The sequence below is a fragment of the Schistocerca piceifrons genome, chromosome 2 (assembly GCF_021461385.2).
Source record: "Schistocerca piceifrons isolate TAMUIC-IGC-003096 chromosome 2, iqSchPice1.1, whole genome shotgun sequence".
Taxonomy (NCBI): Eukaryota; Metazoa; Arthropoda; class Insecta; order Orthoptera; family Acrididae; genus Schistocerca; species Schistocerca piceifrons.
In genome coordinates, this window is record NC_060139.1 from 133,851,091 (window position 1) to 133,874,240 (window position 23,150).

At 37.9% G+C, this 23,150-nt stretch overlaps 1 protein-coding gene across 4 annotated transcripts in view; it reads right to left on the reverse strand.

Annotated features, from left to right (window-relative positions):
- Positions 1-346: 346 nt before the first annotated feature.
- LOC124776296 (tetratricopeptide repeat protein 14 homolog) overlaps positions 347-23,150 on the reverse strand; it is an 86,876-nt gene continuing 64,072 nt past the window's right edge. For 3 of the 4 annotated variants that reach the window (XM_047251211.1, XM_047251213.1, XM_047251214.1), the window contains 7 exons: positions 13,766-13,913; positions 10,901-10,980; positions 6,815-7,043; positions 6,488-6,586; positions 5,805-5,935; positions 4,207-4,336; positions 347-2,725 (listed from right to left, as the gene is read on the reverse strand). In XM_047251211.1, coding sequence (XP_047107167.1) covers positions 1,081-2,725; positions 4,207-4,336; positions 5,805-5,935; positions 6,488-6,586; positions 6,815-7,043; positions 10,901-10,980; positions 13,766-13,913 — 2,462 coding nt within the window. In that variant the 3' untranslated portion in view covers positions 347-1,080. The remainder of the gene's footprint in view (positions 2,726-4,206; positions 4,337-5,804; positions 5,936-6,487; positions 6,587-6,814; positions 7,044-10,900; positions 10,981-13,765; positions 13,914-23,150) is intronic. The other variant, XM_047251212.1, reaches the window with a different exon arrangement.

Here is a 23,150-nt window from a genome sequence, read left to right on the forward strand (position 1 = left end):
AACCTATTAAGTACAGAATTTAAGGTCTTTGTGAATAGTTCGAAGCATATGCATGTGGGCAAACTCATCACTGATGTGTTGTAACACAGTAATATACTGTCATTAAATGACACTAGTTTCAGTGTCATTTGCATTTTTGTTTCCTTTGTTCATCCAGTGAAAATACTTCCATATTTTGCAAGTAATGTCACCAAACTGCAATTTAAAACTGCACCTTAGCATGTATGAAGTACTGCAACTGAAAATAGTTCATTACCACAATACTTTCAATTTTGCATAACAATTTACAGTTTGTATAGAATAAAAAAATGCTTAATCAGATTAGCTCAGAATTTACAACAAAATGCCAGGTTCATTCATTTATTTGTTTAGCTGTAATAAATACAAAGAATGAAATACAATGTATTTTGATACAATTTATTACTGTATCCAAGACAGTAAGATGACAATTTACAAAATTTTAAAATGAAGTTCGTACCTCACATTTCTGTCAAGTGTCAAATATCCTAAATGAAGTTCAAATGAGGTGTTATGATATTTGTACAGCCTGAATGACAGCCTGATTTTCCTCGTAATGAACTGATATATTTAGTATTGCAAGAACATCACATTTCTGTTTTTGATAAAACTATGCAGTGATAAACTGATTACATTCAAAGAAATTACTATTCAACTACTGAAATGCTTAAAAGCTACACATAGTTTCAGCAGTCTTACAGGCACTATTCTTAAAAGTTGGAATGTTCTATCAATTATAATTGGAGACTCACTTTTACATAAATCGTACTTCTGCCCATCTGCTGTGCTTTCAAATAAATGAAGGGAACAACACATACCTCACACAACGAACTGGAAGGTTATATTAAATAACGTTAAGATTACAAAATATTTACAATGTGTATCAGCAGTGTCATGATAATAGTGCACAAGTCAAAATAGTGACAGAACAAAAATAATTCAGTTCACTATGCACACAACACTACAATTACTTTTACTGAGATGTACACAATTTCTCACACACAAATATAACATGGAAATTTAAGGCAAAGGAATATTTAACAGTCACAATTCTGATGAAGATCACCAGTTACTGCTCGATTTTCCAAATGATTTACTTCTTTCCTTTGAGTCATCTTTTTTCTGACCTTTAACTTTATTCAGAAACTTGTCCATTTCCTCAATGCTATTTTCTGGGGGTAATCTTGGGCCCTCTGATCCCCTATTTCTTGAACTCTTCTCTTCCGAGTCTTTCTCAGCCCATTTACCTTCGTAAGATTTACGGTCAACGTAACTTGACTCTCTTGATGGTGGTCCACCTGGAGGTAATGGTGGCAACCCATAATCATCATCATCAACAGCTTCCCCTTCACTTAATGGTTCATCCCTAGATTTACTGGACGCTGCTTGTGCATCATCTTTCTTATTTTCCTCTGCAATATACTTATTTATCTTTTCTTTCGCTGCATCAACCTTCTTCATAGGATCATCATCTTCACGGCTGTAGCTCCTCCTACCATCACTACTTCTGGATCGAGGTCTTCCCTCATAACGTCTGCTATGGTAGTCTCTGTAACCAGAACTAGGTTTATAGTGAAAAAACCTAGGCCTTCCTCTCCCTCTCCCTCGATTGTTAAATGGCCTGTTCCCTCGACCGGGTCCATACTTTTGATGGAAATTCCTGTTCCCACGATTAGCAAAATTACTTCCACCACGTGCATTTTTGTAATTGCTCTGGAAACGAGGCCTGTAATATGTGCCACGATTACGTGGATATCGACCCTGAAATTTATTCATATGGTAATCGTGCCTCCTGCGACGGTCATCAGATTCACTTCTGCTACGCCTCCTGTAATCCTCAGACCGAGATCGGCTACGTGAATAGCGATCGTATGATCGACTGCGGCTACGGTACGAACGAGATCTTGAACGTGATGCTGAACTACGATAATAAGATCGGGACCTTGAACGGCTACCATACCTAGCATATGATGCTGAGCGTGATCGTCTACCATCATAGGAAGCAGATTTAGACCTGTTCCTATTCTTTGGATATGAACGAGAGCGAGACCGTGAGCTATTACTGCTAGAAGCACGACTGTACTTCGTTCGAGAGCGAGACCTGCTACGTGATGATTCACCAGATGAAAGCCTTCTACCAGGACCTGCACTAGATGAAGCTGCAGTTGGTGTCTGTTGTGATGTAGGAGTAGGCTGCTGTTGCTGTGGTTGTTGCTGCGGTGGTTTCTTTTTCTTTCGTTTCTCAGAAGCATTGGAATCTGTATCACTATCAGTCCTTGGGCCCTTGGCTTGTGAACTGGAGTTTGCTAACACTGGTGTTGTCTTGCCTCTACCTGATATGGTGAATGATGTCTTTGGGGGCATACCAGGTGGCAGGGGAGGGAGCTCATCTGATTTTTTTTCTGAGGAACGAGATGAGTTTATTCTAAAACCACTCTGAAACTTATCCATAAACTGTTGCGTTTTAGTAATAGAATCTTCTCTTGCTTCCTCTGAACTTTCTTTCTTAGGTTTTTCTTGTACAATTTTTTCAGCAGTTTCTCTGGATTTCCTGGCACTGAACTTTTCTTCCGGCTGTTTCTTCTTGCGCACCTCAGCTTCATCTTCACTACCTTCTTTATCATTATCTTTTAAGAAAATGAACCTCTTCTCTTCAATTTCATCCCATGGTTCCTTTTCAATTTGAGATTTGTCCTTCTTCTTAATTCTGTAAAACAAAAGACAACATAAAAATTCTTGCAGTTCTCATAAAATGAACAGCATTTATTAAATGCAGTAAATTGAACATACTGACCAACAAAGCATATACATATGATTTAAACACATTATCAATTGCAGCAACTCTCACATGAATGTACTAAAGCGTGGACAAGCCATTGATTGTAACTTCTATTAAAAGTAGGAATTAAAACTTTGAAGAAATTTCACAAACACACAGTTCCAGTTTAATTTCTACATAGTATTTCAAACTAGCCAAAAAGACAAATGAGATGTGAAAACTCCCTTGTTCCACTGTACTACAAACACTATCCACAACTGGAAAAAGGAACACACAAATAGTCACATCCATCAGAAACAAGGTTCATTTCATTATAGCACAGCTCTACAGGATAGTTACTGGGAAAATGATGCAGTTTGATGCCAAGATATTAAATCCGGCCGATATTATGAAGCTTTGCACAGTGTTGCAATTTGAGTAGAAATATATCGGAATTCATAAGTCAGAACACAACAATGCCAATGCACAAAATTTAGCTCTTAAATAGGAACAGAGATACAGCTCAAGCAAATCATGAACTAGAAACCTGTCATTTCTGCCACAACACATATCATGTGATAATTATAAAAATTAGAGAACATAAAAATGTATACAGAGCTTTCACAATGATCTATCTTTAAGCTTGCATGTAATATATGGAATTGGGGAACATTACTCTGGTACACCTGGTAACCTGTCACACATTTGGTAGCTTGCGAAGAACAGATGTGGACATAGATGTATTACGTCCTAGCTAAGGCTAGCAGCGAACAAAGGCAGTCAATATTAGCCAATGTATATGACATTTTAGCAAATCATGTCACTAGATCTCACCAAGTATGAACTTTTTATCAGCATAGGGCCTACATATCACAACGTTTCACTGATTTTGTCAATCAACAAGTAGTGTAGTTTCCAGAAACAACCATTCTTTACACTATTAGAAGGTTTGTAAGAATTCAATGTCGAGTAGATAATAAGTGAGTGAAAATGGTCGTTATGTATTATATGAGATATCCCAGGGACATCACGAAAACTGCAAATCAGGTGTCTTTTGTGTCAAAATTTTCCCAGTTGTAGTTCTTAATGGGAAGCCATCAACACTACCACTCATCTTTCCATAGAAATTGCAACAGTGTCTTCTTTTCAGTTGGATTTTTAATGGAATTTGTGATTAAGATGAAAGTACTTGAGATTTTTTCAAGAATAGGAAAATAAATTTTCTACTGCTTGTTTGAACTAAGAAGCCAAATGGTCTGCTGGATCGATGATGGGATCACATGTACCATCATGATTAAGTTACTGCTGGTCGCCAAGGACACAATTAGTTCCAAGGAAGAAGTTGTTACAATGAGGCTTCAATATTATTACTGAGTATTTAAAACACACAATAATTAATTTTGATGATGCATGTATGCATGGCCACATACCTAGTGTTTGTTGAGCCAATCTGTATCTTCCATTTCGAAGGCATGACTGTAGCGGACTCTGGTGTTGCTTTCTCCTTTGAATTTGCTGGTGGTGAAGGTGAGTCTGCAAACATATCCATCTTTTTCTTTTCTGCAGCAAAAAGAATTATTTTGTATACAAATATGATCACTACTAATAAAATTGATGTATCATAATTCCATAGTGAATCAGGATTAAGAAAGAATGAATACGTATCAGAATATTGTGGTCAAACAAAAACATTACAAGAGGGAATGAAGTTATTCTAACAGAAGTGTGAAAGTCTTCTGAAAGCAACATATATGGGGGCAATCAAAAAGTTTCCATTCAAAAACTGTACAGTCTAGAACCGGTACATCAATGAAGCAATATCTCCATGAGCACTGAGGCAATCATCCACAGGGTTGAAGATACCTGTTTGGTAGAACACCCTGTCCTGCTGCACGAAGGAGTCCATAACTGCCTGCTGCACATCCGTATCCAACACGAATAGTCAACCCTTCAAGGCCTTTTTAACGGATCAAAGGGTGATAATTCCATAGGGAGAGATCAGGACCTTAGGGTGACTGCTGAAGTGTATCCAACTTCAGTTGCAGTTAACTTCTGCATTACACTTGCAATATGGGACCTGAATTTATCATGAACGAGCGCACCCCTTGGCGCACCTTCCACCAAGGTTGTTTTCGACAGACATGCTGCCCCAAACACATTCTCCTTTCTCCAAAGCACGCCCATTGGCGTTAGTCATTCACAGCCGATAAAATAACAGCACAATGGTCCTGTCTGAACTCATTTGGTAATAACGACACTATAGTTCATGTTTCCACATTTTCCGCACGCGCGTCCACACACACACACACACACACACACACACACACACACACACACACACTGAAAAGACACAAATGCCACACTAATTCATTGCTCACATGTTGGTGCTTGTATACCAGCAAAGCATGTACGCTGCAGCATTGCCCTGAAATGGAAACTTTTTCATTGGTTCTTGATTGCAGCATGTAACTTGACACCAGCCAATTGTAAATTAAGATCTGCGCTGTATTGTTTCTTGAGAATTTTTGTTTTTAGTTCTCAGCTTGTATTCCAATCCAGGCAGACAACAAACAAGCATTCGAAATTAAATGCCTGTAACAGCCCATAGCATATTTATGTATTAAGTAAGTAAAGAAGTAATGTACTGTTGACCAAATTATAGTTTCAGGAATGTAGCACAGACTTTAATACAGCAGCAAACAAGAGAATGTACAGCTATGTAGCCAGTTCTATCTTTTCACAGAAACTGACAGTAGGTTTTACATAATAAGTTCATCAACCCCTACCCTCCAACACCCATGAAACAACACATCTCTTCGTATCATTTACCTTTTCCTTTTTAATTCTGTGCTTTGAGAATTACAGTGTATAAAATAACTGAGGCCGATCTTTGTAACACCAACAACAGTCCTCCTACAACTGATGTTGCGAAGTTTTGTATTCTAATATTACTAATGCCAACATGATTAAAACCGTTTCTTCTTATTACAAAGGAACACACATTTCACATATGTACATCAAGTCTTACCTCTTGCTCTTAATGTTTCTTCTACTTTTGCCTCTTCATTGTGAACAAAAACAACTTTTGGTGATGCATGTTTATTTTTCCCCGGGCTGGAGGAGTGCCTCTTCTTTTCTTTCTCACCTTTCTCCTCACTCCTGCAGAAATAAGAACATAAAGACTTAAAATGTATGAAAGACGTAGGGCCACATTTGCATCAGAAGTGCACTTGTCACATTTATTTAGACTCTACGTTTCAACATTCACACAGAGGTATAAACTGAACATGTGATGAGTACAGCATACAAGGAACATATATTTTTAACATTTCCTCCAGAACAGGATTTCACTTCATCAAATATGCAACAACCGAGTTTCTGTGAAATAGCGCCAACATTTATGAATACATAGTTTCAATACAACATGCTAATTTGTTTCCATGTTGTTATTAAACTCTTTCAACTCAAAAACCATTGTAGATAGTTCCACACCTAATACCTAAAACACTACAAACACGTGTAATACTTAAGAGCTACTACCATAAAAATTTGCTGGCCATAGGCAAAATTAAACGACACAATGACCAGTGCAGCATCATCACTATCTAAATACATTCGGAAATGATCAAAATTAAAAACGTCTACAATAACCTCACACTACTGAACTTTAAAAATTAAAAATACAGAAGTTTATAGTATTCTTTGTCTCACCTTTTTGATAACCCAGTATCCTTCTCCACCTTGGCATAATAAGCACTTAACTTTGATTCCAAGTCTTCAAGATCAGGAAGGTTTTCAAGTCCAAGCAATCTGCAAAAACAAGACAATTTTTCCTCACAAAAACTCATTCCTTAATCTAAACGCGACGGCTGACAATCCATCACTGTTTTACTGCTTTCATGCTCACCTTTTTTTGCAGTGATAAAGAATCATCTAGTTAGGTTGTTATATATCTCAAGAACTTTATAAGGCAACTGTGAGCAATAGTATAGCCCCCTGAATACCACAAGAAACAAAAAATTTAAAAAATAAACAAACCTCAAGTCCTTTTTGTCACTTCCTGATCCATACAGGAATTCTTCTTCATCATCTATACTTTTTCGTTTTCGTGTTTCGTCCTTAACAGTGAGCTCCTTCCTAATAGCATCTCTGAACTTCTTTGATTCCATCTGTTCTTCGAAATCTTTTATGTCAAATTTATCGGAGCGTTTGCTCCTATGTTTCTTCTTCTTCTCATGCTCTTCACGTTCCCTCTTCTTCTTCTTATCTGAAATAACCAATTATGAGCAAACATATTCTTTAGAATTATTTCTACACACAAAAAGGAAAGAAATTTTTTGTGACATGTAGTATGTATCATCAAGATGGACGCTAAGTACACATAATTATCTGATTCTGCAGAACAATTTAGCATCTGTATTGTAAGCAGAGTTTGCACCATGTTTGAAACAGGTTTAACAGATTGGTCACAACATCGTCTGGAGCTAGCACCAGAAGATTAATGTTAGCAACATGTTACAACATAGTAAAACTACCGCCATGTCTGTGTTGGTACGGATTGCAGGAAGCATTTTTGTCTGTCCTGCTGCCTATGTTGTGGTGTACTTCGCACAATGGAGTATTATTATCAATGTGTTGCCCAGAAGTGAAATGCACAAGACAATAGATATTCAGATTTATGACACCGAGGCAGAGAGGTTAATCTGGAAAGAGCAAAGTGCAAACCATAGGAACTCCTAGTTACACAAGTAGCAGTGACACAGGAAAGGAACCGAGTTCTTTGCTAAAACAAGAGAGAGGAATTGTAGAATTTTGTCTTTGAGGTGGAAACAAATTTATAGAAGAGAACTGAGATATCATTAACAAAAGGGAGATCAACTGCATATTCCCCGATATGTTCCTTAGAACTGACTGCAAAATTACTGTAGAAGAGACGTTAAATGTTGATAATGAACATGATTTGGTAAGGCTATACACTCTAAAGTAATGTAAATATTTCTAACAACACTGTCTGACAAATTCAGATCTTGCAGCATGTCACTCCCACCACACCTTCTGCAATTTGTTTTTAGTCCACAAATGACTACTACAGCTTTATCTCAGTCTGATTATATTTTCAATGGACATAGCATAGCACATGATTTAATGGACAATGTGAAATGTTTGCCACCAGCTTCAGTGATGAGGACACAAACAACTGACACAGTTTCAAATATGCTTCCACTGTGTGTATATATATGTGTGTGTGTGTGTGTGTGTGTGTGTGTGTGTGTGTGTGTGTGTGTGTGTGTGTGTGTGTGTGTGTGTGTGTGTGGGGGGGGGGGGGGGGGGGGAGGGGGGGGGGAGGGGGGGGGGGTGTTTGCAAAGAAAAAGTTTTGAATTCAAGCGTAAATGCAGCTTTACTGACAGCATCAAAATATTCAGTTCTCCTATGATGAGAGTACATTTCTGGGTCTATGTGCACAATAGCTGAGACCTTATCTTCCACACAACAGTAGACACCAGCCATAGAACATAAATTTAAGTACATATTTATATCAGTAACGTAAGATTTAGAACATTATTAAGTAAACTAAAATATAAAATATTCAATATATACCAAAGAACGGAACATGAACACACACAAAACAAATAACTGTGAAATACGACCCTTGAACTGTATCTCTTGAGCCTTGGCTAACTCAACATGCTTAGGCAACAAAAGAATGATCAATGATTGAAAACGTATTTAGTATAGATAAAAAATCTAGTTATGAAGTGCATCAGAAGGGTCACAAAATATATGGAAATGTGCAACCTTTCTGTGTTAGTTGTTCTTACTACTCCTGGCAGAACTGTTGAAGGGAAGGAAGAGTGATGGAGTGAAAGGACTGGTGTAATTTAGGAAACAGGGAGAGTTAAGGAAAAGATGCCCTGAACCTCAGGCCAGGGGAGACTTAGTGTACGGAATGAGAGGGAGGGACTATTGTTGGTGCATGACATTTTCTACTCTTGTAGAGAGCAGGCACGAATGGTCTTTCCTTCTCATCCAACACAGTAAGATTCTGCAACTTTTCTTTAACTCTCCCCATTTCCTAAACCTCACCAGTTCTTTTCCTTCATCTCTTCCTTTTACTTCAATCCTGCTGCTATAAGAAACCATTGGCTCCAAAATCTTGTATATTTCCATATTTTTACATGCGTTTCCTCCTGCCGCCACAGTGAGATTTTTTAAGCGTACTACAAACGGAATGAACAGCCTTGCAACTAAAGAAATTCTACAGAAACAGCTCTTATTTCACACTACAGTAATTTAACATTTTCAAAGCTGATGGTGGCTGTCTAACAACTTGCAATTTTGGAGGAGGGTGTGCAGGATTCACGTAACATTTTATACTGAAATGGACAATGCAGTGCAATACATTCTTCTTCAAAGTTTGTTACTCTTAAAGGTCCTTTCCTAAGATTATCTTCCTTTTGATCTAACAGTCCGAGTCATTCTCGTACTGTTTATTGTGTCTCCCACTTTCAGTGTTCCTGTTTCTGCTGTGGATGAGTGAATTCTGGAGAACTTCAATAACACTCACATTATTATTTACATTGCTATAACCTGTGTCAATAAATGAGATGTCAAAACATGAGCTTAGGTCAGTATTACACTACCATATTCTTTGTCAACATTGTTATGTCAAATATTTATTGTTATGTCAAATATTTATGTCGAAGATATTTGATAGTGTAATACGGAACTTTGCCAAATCTCGCCTTTCGCCAAAGAAATATGATCAAATCTAGGCTTGATCACAAAAGTTGTTTTTGCCTTCCATTCACTGCAATATGAACTGTAACCACTTGGAGCACTGACATCACGGGAGTCCACAATCGCAGCTACAGCCATCCACCTCTATATCCGGAAACATCCAGGCAGCCTTTCAGCAAGCCGTTATAGAGGAAATGGACATCTCTAAAAGAAATTTATTTTTCTTAGCTTTCAATTCTACTTAGTCTACTTTTGAACTCTGGATGCCGCGAGTTAAAAAGTACTTCATCTGTTTTGCAATTTTTATCAATTTTACAGCTGTTGTAAGACTAATTCTATAAATTAAATTATTAAAAAATAAAAATAGTTCTTATTGCCCATATGGTGCACGAAACATTTATTTACCTTAAGATATTCCTCCTCTACTGATTTAGAAATCGCTTCACATATTTCTGGAATTATTTTGGTTAATGTGAAATGTGTTTAATTAGAGTGCTGTATTGTAAGCTAGAGTAGCTCTCTCATGTATCAAGAAATCATATTATTATAGTGAGCCTGTCTTCTACACATACAGCATTTGTCAACTGAGTGTTCTGTTCTGTAATATGAGAAGCCACTTTACTGAGAAACTACTGAAATGCACTCCAAGACTTGACGTCCGCCACTTGCACCTCTAATAATATATTTTTCAGAACACTTTTATTAACTCGCCACAAAACCCAAGGCTTCACCTAAGTATGTTTCCTTTTCTTTCCACTGCCTCTCTTCCAAAAGCACACACAATGCAACTGCAACTGTGGTACAAGCAACTGCAGCACAGAACAGGTTGTCGTCCGCCATCTTGAACATTGACAAAAAATATGACAAGTGTAATAACCCTCTTTGGTGACACATTACAGATCTTTGATGAATATTTGAACATATTTCTTTGATAAAGAAATACGATAGTGAAATACTGGGCTTAGACTATTAAAAAAAAAAAAAAAAAAAAAAAAAAAAAAACGGTCTGCAACGACTGCAGGGAACACTATGCACACTAGACCATGATCCATGTTCACAGGTGATCATCTCAGCATGGCATTTAACACACGATCAATGGCTCTATGGCCAGCGCCACACAGTCTGGGATTAACTGGACAGGAAATCAAAAATTGCATCAACAATGTGTCTGCAGTGCAGTGGGGGAGGGCAATACTATAAGCTTTTGGACTCAGATTATGCTGCTCTTATGTGTCATATTTACATACACACAAACTTTTATCGAACTTCTAAAACATTTTCATTGCTCTGACATGTTTACCAGGAATTCTTGTCACATGAGAGAGAACACACTTTCTATATAATTAAGTGTTAGTTAAAGAAAATAAAACAACTCTAATACTTACTCTTCTCCTTATCACGGGACTTCTTTTCCTTCTTTTTCTTCTTCTTTGATTTTTCCTCCTGAGCTTTCCTTTCCTTTTTCCTGAAACAAACGGTCACCATGAATATAAGCAATTACCTTGCAGCTGATACATAAATTTATAAAAATCAAGTAGAACAAAGGGAAAGAATTTGCATTACATTTTTCTGCTGCTTTATTTCATGAAGATAAATAATATGATAAGCACAAATGAAATGTATAATCATATTTTCATGTAACTCTTGTAATAAACTTTTAGTCATAGTTACACTATATCAAGAGGTTTGAAATTGTGATCTTCACAATACAAATTAATAACAACTTCTGCATGTGAAATTATGAAATAGTAAATTAGTTCTCACAGCCCTGTATATGAACTCATTTGCTTGCCTGTACTAACTGGCAGGATACTTGTGATTCATTTGTGGACGAACATGTTTTAAATGTTACAGTACAATACGTGTTGAAGTTTCTTTGCTGAAATAGAGCTGAAACAATCTTACACTCTTAACAATTGAAAAAATTCTTTTCATAACTTTGAACTTCATGAGAAACAACTGAGAAATTAACTTTTTTGCAAAACTTCAAAAAGACTTAACTTATTCCATAACTATATTATCTGAATTACATGTTCTACACCTGACTACTCAGCAAATCACACTGAAGTGCCTGGCAGAAGGTTCATCAAACCACATTCAAAACAATTCTCTATTTATTACACTCTCAAAGAGCATGTGAAAAAAATCTTTATCTTTTTGTGTGAGCTCTTATTTCCATTATTTGCTTGTTATGATCATTTCTCCCTATGTAGCTCCTCAGCCTCAATAAAATATTTTTACATTTGGAGGAAAAAGTTGGTGACAAATTTCGTGAGAAGATCCTGCCACACTCTCCCCCCCTATTTCTCTAGAATACTAAACGTGCTGCCCTTCTTTGAACTTTCTCAATGTACTCCCTTAATCGCATCTGGCAAGGATCCCACTTTGCACACCAGTACTTTAAAATAGGACAGGTAAATGTACTGTAGGTGTTGTGCCAATAAAATGCAGCATTTGGTTCGCCTTCCTCACAACTCTTTCAAGCTGATTAGTCCCTTATAAACTTTCTTCTTCAAAGAGTGAAAACAATGGATTTGTTTATAAGTAACTTTTCCGCTACCAATCACGATTTTCTTCTACCCAAGTTTTACACGACACATTTTGGGAAATGATTTCTATTTTCAAGTGTGTTTTCCCTATGTACTATTCCATTTTCAATATGTGAGGTTCTGCTTTGTTTATTTGACTTTACTGCAATATATAAAAAGATGCAAATATGTTGCAATAAAATCAACACAACAAAGCCGAACCTCACAGATCGGAAACACTGTGTAAAAATTGCACAGTACAAAGAGAGAACATACTTGAAAATGGGAATCATTCCCCGAAATACATCATGTAAAATATGAATAGAAGAAAATGTGATTGGTAGCAAAAAAGTTATTTATAAACAAACCAATTACAATTTTTTCGTAATTGTAATTCCTAGCCATTTGGTTGAATTTACGGCCTTTAGATTTGATTGATTTATCGTGTTACAAAGTTTAACAGAATCCTTTTGGCACTTATGGATGATCTCACGATTTTCAGTGTTTAAAGTCAATGTCACAATGAATATTTAAGATGAACTTTTTCCAAGTTTCACTTTATGACAGATGCATCAAGTTGCATGGAAAAATGCTTTTCTGACGATTGAAATAGCAATTTGGAACGCAGTCAATGAAAGAGAGCACATGCGAAAGATAGTCCGATTAAATTACAAAATATTAACTAAGAAGTGAGGTGACATCGAAAACAATTGAATCGACAAATATTAAAAGGGCAGAAGTCCACTGAGGCCAACTTTCAGTGAAATGAATAAAACTGTCTCATTCTGAAAATATTGGAAAATGTTCAATTGGATGGTACATATCTGTAGAACTAGTGGTCAGAGAGATATTTAATACGAATATATAACTAATTCAAGTTCTCTATTATAGATACATTTTTAAAGATCGAGTACTACTACCCTTTTTAACACATCACAAAGAAATCAAGTCAATTTTCTTTAGCTTTACTAATGGATTATGGGAACACAACGGTTTTTTTATGACAAACCAAAAAGGTTAAAACATGTCAAACGAAACTTTTATTACATGAGAAGGTAATTAAAGTACGAGAGACATTTCAAGACAAATCAAAAGCCTTCAAGAAACAGCATCATTTAATCACTGTATGCAATTGGTTAGCCATTTAAAGTAGGCCACCAGAAGGCGATTCCGAAAAAAATCATGAAATTGGAAAGTCTCCTGAGCACATTTTGGCTGCTTCTGTGTTTCCACGGAATACTGTTTTTTCTAGTAGGGTGACCACCAGTCTCTTGCATGTTGAAGGGGCCATTGTCCAGACTGCTGCCCTCTTAAATTGCCAACCTCAGAAACCTGTACTTGTCAACTGCCATTAAGCCTCCAGAAAGTGGGTGACAAAGGTCCTTTCAGCATTAAACAATGCAGCTGCCCATGTTGAACACGAAAAGGCAAACAAATAAAAATCTAATAAACACAGAATACTGCCTTTTTAACATTCAGTAATTCAATTTTCATGCAAAAATCCTTATAAAAAAAAAATACTTCACACACCTGAAGCCCCGCCCCACCCCTGCTGCTTGTCCTCAATATTAATTCTCTAATTTACTTACTCTTGTGATTTGAACAACACTTCTGTAGCATAAAGAAAGAAGACAAATTTCCACAGAAAACCATACAATATAGAGTAACATTAATGATTTTCTAACCGGCATACGGACAAATTAAGACGAGTCATCAACTTACCATCGTGCAGATTCCTCCAAGAATTTTCGAACCTTTTCTTCATATTCTGAGTCTCCTTTAGTCTGTTCCAAAAATCTACAAACTCTCTGCTCATAATCATCTTTTTCATATGATTTTTGCATACTGGTATCTTGCACAACCTGAAATGCTGTAGAATAATTTACATTTAGTAATGATTGTCAGTGGAAAATCTGTACGCTAAGCAATTACACTAAGACCGTCGTAATAAGCTTGTTTATGAAACGAAAAGAACTGTTCAAACCACCAACACAATTGTTAGACTTATCTCTACAAAATTACATTCAGAAATCCTGAAAAAATTGTTTTCTAATACCTACACATGTAGTCATTAACACATGCCAGTTTTGGGAAATATTTTATGCAACTGAAAAGGATCAACAACTGCTTAAAGACATTTTGACAAATAAAATTACTCTAACATTGAAGAGCAAAAATAACAGTTTTTAGACATGGACAGAAAAGATCACTAGATAACTGTTGCTATGATAATATATATGCAAATGGTGAATGGCTGGAGGGGCTACTGTATCTGTTAAAATGTGTCATTGTATAGGTCGTAGTTGTTACTGCACTGTGATATTTTTAAATGTATCTCACATTTTTCGTGACAATATGTTTCATCATTTTAGACTAGCAGCCTTCCACGGGATCTGTGACCATGTTGTCATTAATGATTATACATGTTTTGTCCACCGAAATTTTTTTACCTGACTCCTCATGCCGTGTTTGCATTATCCTGTCACCAGATTTGTGGCGAGACAGTATTACGAATTAAGAAGCATATATTACATTAAATCCAATTTAACTTCTTCAAGGCATACCCAGTATTTTTGTCACTCCTACTTATTCAATTACAATGTCAATGCCCAAAACTGGATATGGCAATACAAAACGTTACAAAGTAAACAATTTTTACCAATAAGTGGCATTAGTGACATTATCATATTGCCTATGACATCTAGCATATGCAACATGTGTCATCTCAGAACTGACAAAAGTAATTTATTTTACAAAATACCTTTACAGGCCTTCAATATAACATCCATTTCTGCTTATGACAGCTTCTCAACATTTTGGCAACTTCTGTATTCTGGATAGGGCACTCTCATTGTCAAGCTATCTAATTACGCGGGTCGCTTCATCATCAACATCATCATCATCATCAGTTGTACCCAAACATTTTCCACAGAGTTGTTCCTTCTTCAAATAGGGAAACAAATCAAAGGCTGGTGGGCTCATATCGGGACTATATGGTGGGCAGGGAAGTATTTCCCATCCACATTTGTCGAGGTTCCTTTCACTGGTAGGGCATTATGCAGTCTTGCATTATCACGCTAAATGAGGACACCAGCTGCAATCACGTAAGGCCTTCTTTGACGAATTTTCACTCGCAAAACATTTTGCAGAAAAACTTTTTAGTTCGCTTGGGCATTCTGTTTGTAGATATAACACCATTCATGTCATACACAAATATCATAATGAGTTTCACCTTTGATTGTTGGTGGAGGAATTTTTTTAGGTGTGGAGACTGAACTTTTCCATTATGATGACTGACTTCATCTCTGGCTCAAAATCTCGTATCCAGGTTTCAAGTGCAATCGCGACCTGCTTTCTGCTTATCACCTACATCATGTGGAACCCATCTGGTGAAAACTTTACTCACCTTTAACTTTTGATTTACGATTCTGTTAACTGAAGTGACAAAACAATCTGGCCTCATATGCAACTTCCTCCCATGTTTTTGTCGATCGTCACTCGAAATAATCTAAGAGCTGTAGTCTGTTGCAGATAATGGCCTTACACTTGTTGGGTTGTCCTCAGTGATAACCCGACCTCCATGGAAAGAAGCAGACCACAGTATATTGTGCTACAATCAATGGCACTATTCCCACACACCACTCTCAAAGCACTGTAAATTTCCGTTGGGTTCTTTCCATGTAGGTATCCAATTCAGATGTACGAATGCTGGTCACTACATGTAATCCGAACTGACATGGCTTCAGCTTTCATTTTAAAATTGAATTACCCACAACACAGCCACACAACCTTGCAAACATGTATATGACCATCACACCCAAAGTCTCACTCACAAATTACATTAATTTCAACTTGATCATGCCACCATAACAGTCGCACATGCACAGTACTTTTGAAATGGAAGGGCATAACTGTTACATTTCAAAATGTTCGAATTCGAATGTAGTATGTGACCACCTTGAGACACGACACATTTATTTTAAATACTAATTAATGGCACTGTTGCTTAGTACACAAATTACAGAAGTTAATGCACCTAAAAGATGGTGGTAGGAGAACAAGGATATTTTTTGGAATTACAAAGGACCACTGCCACATGCAGCCTAGCAATCGATGATGCTTGTAGTATCTAAAGCATGGGTGACCAACATTTCATCTTACCTGGACCACATTGTAACAAAATTAGTAAACAACTAATATACAGGGAGTTTCACAATGTTCCAACAATTTCAAATTTGAACAACATTCAAACTAATTGCAAAACAAAGCTGAACATTTTACATAAGATACAACATTTATTCGGTTTACTTATGATATATGTCAGACAAATAACATCCATTCGCAGCTACGCAATACTCAAGGCATTTCACCAAGTTTTTGAACACATCTTTCATAATTGCTGCAGGAATTCTGGAAATTTCATTTTGAATTTGATCTGTTGACTGTTGTAATGATTCTCATCCGCTATAGTACACTCATCTTCAAATAGCCCCATAGGTTAACTTCTCGCATGGTTAAAGTCAAGGAGTTAGAACGGTTTTGCGAAAGCTGTTTGACTTTCAATTCGAAGTGCTTGCAATTGCAAGGTTCTTTCTTTCTTTCTTTTTATCTTGGAGTGTGATCTGTTCACTTCTTGGGTTGCATTCATACTATCTTAGGGGCGCACGCAGCCCGCACATTGGCCACCCCTGGGCTTGGCTAATTTATAATGTAAAAGTTATGACAGTTTCAGGTATTACAAGCTATACTGGCCACTGGGTTGTATATCGCATTGATCCTTAGTAATTCCAATAAATATCCTCCTAGCACCTTTTAGAGTGTTAATTTTCATTGATCCTTAGTAATTCCAATAAATATCCTCCTAGCACCTTTTAAAGTGTTAATTTTCTTTAATTTGATATACGATGTTTGCTGCTGCTGCTACCACTTTACTGTAGTATACGCTTCTCCATTCTGTCTTACACTACTGTCTTATGACACATCTCATGGTGTAACCCAAGTGTGTCATGAGAAGTTACATAATAAAAATTTTGATGTCAGAGACAAGTGTATAATCGAAGAGCTTACGCACTTAGATTTAAAGGTTTTCATAAATATGTTCACAAGAAATGCACTTCCATCATGCTTATGAGCAAAATTTACAAGCAACTACCTCAATATCTGACAATACCTGGAAAATAAATTGTTTCTTCAGAAAATATGTTGCTCACAATTGTGAAACATGAAGTGACAATAGTGAGTTTTTACGGCAATTAACAATGAATAGCTACAACATCTAAAAACTAAATTCTTAAATTGACTAAACAAAGCACAATACACATTTTGAGAAAGTAAGTAGCACCAAGCACCTGGAACCTCAATGCAGAGCTTCCTTCAGAACAGTAACCTGTCGTCAGTCACATTATCTTTAACTGTATACAATCTAATCAACTCCAACAGTGTCCATTCATTCATGTAACATTCAAATTGCAAACTGTGTTTTTACTAAGACTGCATAACAATATTTGAGCTGTTATTCAGGAAAAAAAAACATGTTAGCTACCTTCTCTGTGTTTGGTACATTATTCAATAATTACTTAACTGGATGAAGAACAGCATTATTATTCGATCAGTACAAATGTTCTGGGGAAAGTATTGCAATACAGATTTCTTTACTTAATTTTTTTTTTAAAGTAATTTCCACCACACTGAATACATCTCACCATCCTCCGAAACCAACCCCTAAACCAGTTCTCCAAAGTTTCTGTAGGGAGTGAGGCACACTTGTTCCGAGCCCTTGGGTGGTTATCATCATTTGTAAACTGCACTCCTTTCAGCTTTGTTTTCACATGCGGCAACAGTGCAAAGCCACAAGGAGCAAAGGCTAGAGGGTGCTCAAGAAGTTTCAGTTCTGTACCCAAGACATATTCAGTGCATGCTTTGGGATAGTGAGCGGTCCTGATGGAGGAACCTAGTGACCATTCTTGACTTTGATTGCAGGTTCTTCAAAGATTGGATAACTTTGGGTAGGCATTGCTCAGTGTATTACTTAGCTGTGACTGTCTTCCGCATCCATAACAACATGCTCCACAATTCTACTCAATTTTTTTTGGGGTGGGGGGAGGGGGGGCAACTATCATTTTCTTCCTTACTTGTCAGAATTTTCTGACAGCTGTGGGTGTGTTGTCTTCTTCAAAGACCCAAACTTTGTTTTGTGTCTTAGCATGTCATAATAGCACACCCAAGTTTCATCACCTATCGTATACTGAGACTGTCACTTAGAAAACTTCTCTAACATCTCCCAGCACCAAGTCACACGACGGCTGCTGTTCTGTCAATCTATGTGGCACACAGAAACAGCGAAGTTTCTTTACTTTAAAATGATCATACAGAGTTGAAAGAACCGCTAGTGCATTTAGCCCTAAGATATCCTTTATATGCTTACAGGTCATTCACCTTGTCTTAGTCTAGCATTTTCCTCACAGCATCAACATTTTTCCTCCATGACTGATGATTGTGGCCTTCCTGTTCCACTCAGCATCATCCAGAGTGAAATCTTTGGGATTCTCTGCACCACCTCAATATAGCTGTACAATGAGGACACACATCACAGAGTGCAAAAGTCATTTCTTCAAAGCATCTGTGTATGTTTAAACTACATGCAAAGTTGTAACATAACACTGCCCGAATCTCATTTCGTGACCACAATGTCACAGCAAGCACTTCGAACTAACTTCGCTAGTGAACGACTATGCCCACAGACAGCACAGCGGCTAGAATGCAAGTACAAAGTACTCTCAGAATACAGCAATAATCAGCCTACTGCAACTTATTGTTGCAATGTATTGCAAAACTTTCCTAGTACCCTTTGTTAAGTGTAGTTAATGGCTAGTTTTTTTTCAGACTGAAGAAGACAACCATGACGAAAGTAACTGGCTATCATCTGAATGCATCAGGACGATGCTACAAACGCATGCAGAAATCCTCAATTTAGTTAAAGGGGTAACTTTATACTGAAGTACGCCAACCAGACCCAGCGTGCTTCTAAGGTAGGCAGGTGGGGAGAGGTGGGCTTCGAGTAAGAGATTAAAGTGATGTTAAGTTCAAGGACAGCATACTTAACTAATGAGTTGTATGCTGTCAAATCTGTAAGGGAGGTACCTCCACCTCCATCAGGAAGCTTAACTAATGAGTTGTATGCTGTCAAATCTGTAAGGGAGGTACCTCCACCTCCATCAGGAAGCGTATAGGAGGTTCATAGAAAGGCAGCGGCTGAGAGGAACTTGTGAGACACCTGTTAAGCTGGCATGAATGAAGTATCATGCAGACACTTAAAATGGCAGTTTTAGGTGGGGCATGTTTTGAACTATGTTTGCATAACATACTGGTACCACAATATTACTGTACCTTGGTTGAGAGGGAGCTTTGGCTGGTTTATTGTGAGCAGCACATAATTGTGATTGACAGTTTATGCAAAACTGACCTGAAAGGATTGGTCCACCTGTATTTATTTACTATAAACATCACCCCTTGTTTTCAGCAATGGCCTAGTGCAATAATAATGTGGTCGAGAGTAGATGCCGGACCTGACCACCATGTTTATGACACAGGCAACCTTGGCAAACAACTGTACTGCAGCTGTTAAGGAATGCCTTGCATGCTCCACTTTGCCCTGTGTTGTGTGTTATTAATTTTTCTTCACATATTTTGAGCAAACTGAAGGGACTAATCCCTATCTTTGACAGAAAGAGTGTATGACACAAACAGCAGATGCTGACAATCCCTATACCCATCAGGACAGTTCTGCTTTTGCAGCAGCACAGAATACTGGTACAGGCTGCCAGCCCTGTGGGGGCAGAATTCCTCACTCTGCTGACCTCCCCTCAGACACCTTAGTTCTACCATGATATAGTGTCTGCACTCTAGCCACGTTTGCTTAGTTTGCATCAAAACTTGGTCCTAGAAAGTAGTACGTCTATACTACTAGGTTACTGAAAGTCCAGGTATGAGTGGACTGTTTAGCAATGGCAGAAGAGACGTGCAAGGTTTAATAATAAAATCTGGTTAAAATTACTTGGTAGTTGACACTTCACACAATGAAGCTGCCTTCCTCCAATCGGAGCACTCAACACACAGCTGCCAACATATTGTTTTTGTTGTGGTTGTCATGCATATGAAAGAAAAGGGGCAGACGCAGGATTCAAAAGTGCAAACACACCAGAAAAGAAAGCCATGTAACGAAAAGCAGTTGAAGGACAATCGTAACAATTTGTGTGCTATGTTCAGAAATACTTTGAGAGGCAGGCAGAAAATGGGGACCTCTCCTACCTGTTTCAAACATAGCCACACGAAAAGCAGCCACACTTTAAGGTTAGTGAATCGACCATACTTTGTATTGGTAAAGGAAAGAATGAGAAGGAAAGAAGTGAAGCAGAACCCTCGTCTTCACATGCCAGGCAAGAAGAGAAGTATTGAGAAACACATAATTGCGAATATTGATCCTCGCACACAAGAAGCAATTCAGTGTCAAAGCAGATGCCTGCCTACATCAGGTAAGCTTGAACGACATTTCACGAGGCTGAACATCTTGAAGGCAGCAAATAAACTTTGCAAATGGGTCTGCAGAATATGATTCTAAATACAAAAATATTTCAGGCCATAAAATGTTGATGCATGGTTATGCAGATTTCTGTATGAAATTGTCTGAAATGATGAAACACAAGTGAGCACAGGTTACTGTTACATTAAGGTTGGAGTGACAACAGAAGTAGAAGGTAAGGTACTCATCACTGGCAAATACGGTATAGTATTCTTTGGTATGCCAGTATCTACCAGGACTTTATTCGTGGCTGGCAACTGCTTTTCAGATTGAAGTAACCATCAGAACAACAGGAGGAAATGAAACATTTTCAAACTGGCTCAAATACATGTTGTTACCAAGTTCAGAAAATCTATCAGTAATTATTCTCGACAATGCTCAATACCATTCAGGGTAAGACTTCAACATTGTCCTCTCGAAAAGACGACATTGTTCATTCGTTATGAGAACTCAAAGTTACTGTGAATGACACACTGAAAAGAGTAGGATCATTAGAACTCTTTTTCCTTTATAAGACACAATTTCCAACACTTTAACGTTGAGGTAACTTCCAAATATGGACGTAGTGTCATAAGACTACCATCTTATCACTGCCACTTATAAGCAACTGAACTGATTTGGGGGCAATGGAAAGGGTATGTTGCTCACGAAGAAAAAGAGTTTACTGTGAGCAAAGTGAGGAAATGACTCTTCAGGACATGGAAAAAAAATCACCAAACTGGACAAGAGGTTGGTTGTGATGTATACAAAGAGAGTAACTGATGAAGTGTGGAATAATGAAAGTCAGATCCTGTTACAGAACTACTTACTGCTTCCAGCAGCTGCTCATGCACTTCAGAAAGTTCCAGTGACTCTGTAGTGACTGGTATCTACCATCTTTCAGATAATGCAGCTGATTGCAGCTAGCAGTCAGTGAAAACATGGAGAGGGAGGGGGAGGGGGGGAGAGAGGGAGAGGGAGAGGGGGAGGGGGAGGGAGGGAGGGAGGGAGAGAGAGAGAGGGGCGGGGGACATTACTTTCTATTTGAGTATAGTTTCACCAACCCAATCAGAATGAGAAACAGTTTGCATTTAGTGCTCATTTCTTTTTGGAGTTTGCTCATACAGGCTAACTTTAATCGCCATGAACAATGCAAGCACGATCAATGGTTTTGCCACCAAGTTGTTGACCTCAGTTTTCTTGGATACATTGCACATGACAAGGCTGTGGTTATGTAACCAATTCAGCTAGCCAAAGAGCATCTCGCTTTCTCCTCAAACCTCAAGACCCGAAAAAACCCATCACACCTCAAGACAAAATAATAATAATGAAGTCAAGCACTGATGGTTTGGTTTTTAGTTGTCTTTGAGTGTAACATGTCTAAGATTCAATTCAAGCAGTCTTAATACAAAACAGTTTCAATAGGACTATACAGTAGTACACTTACTTTATTAATTTGGAAATTAGCAGGCCTCGCCATATACAAGGTGGAACCCAAAATTTTCAGGGCTGGTGCTGCCATCTGGAAAGTATGAGTAGTAGATCTTTGCACCGCTAGGTGGTGAGAGCTGCATATCTGATGAGTCAGTGTGCGGAGTGGCATTCAGTTGGGAGGACGTGTTGCGTGTCCACAGTGATTTTCATAATACTCTGTTTGGTGTGTGGCAATTTTACGATGGATCCACAAACAGAACTGTGCGTGTGTGCCAAATTCTGTGCGAATCTCGGGAAAAGTGCTGTGGAGACCCTTGCAATGATTCAACAAGTGTTTGGGGGACAGAGCATGAGCTGTACCCATGTGTTTGACTAGTTCTCCAAGACACAAAAAAGAAAGTCTGGTGAAGAGCAACGTAAAGAGCATGATCATCATTTTCTTTGATACCAAGGGAACGGTGCACAAAGAATTTGTCCCACCCAACCAAACAGTGAATTCCATGTACTACTGTGACGTTTTACAACGGCTCCATGAGAACGTGCGGCGCCGATGGCCCGAACCTTGGCGTCCAGGAAACTGGCTGCTGCATCACAACAACGCATCCTGTCACATGTCCTTACTCACCAGGACGTTTTTGGCAAAAAAAAAAAAAAAAACCATACTCACCAGATTTGGCACCTTGCGACTTCGCGCTATTCCCAAAACTGAAACAAGTTGACATGCCATCGGTTCGATATTCTAGAGAGGCTTCAAGAAGCATCACTGGCCATGATAAACACCCTCAAAGAATAGGACTTCCAGAAAAAGTTTGACCAGTGGCAGAAGTGCTGGGACCGGTGTGTACATGCGGATGGGAACTACTTCGAGGGTGATAGTGACCACTGCTCCAAAGGTTTTTAACAGATGGCAGCATCAATCCCGAAAATTTTGGATAGCACCTTGTATATACAAAGAATGCAAAATAACTGTCAGCCTTGACCCATTTTATATATAAAAATGTAAGTTAATTACCAGAATAAATCACTGCAGGACAGATATAATTCCTTCATGGGTTTCAGTAACATTTTTGTAATTGTGTTTGCTGATATTACAACATTAAACTTCAAGAATTTAAA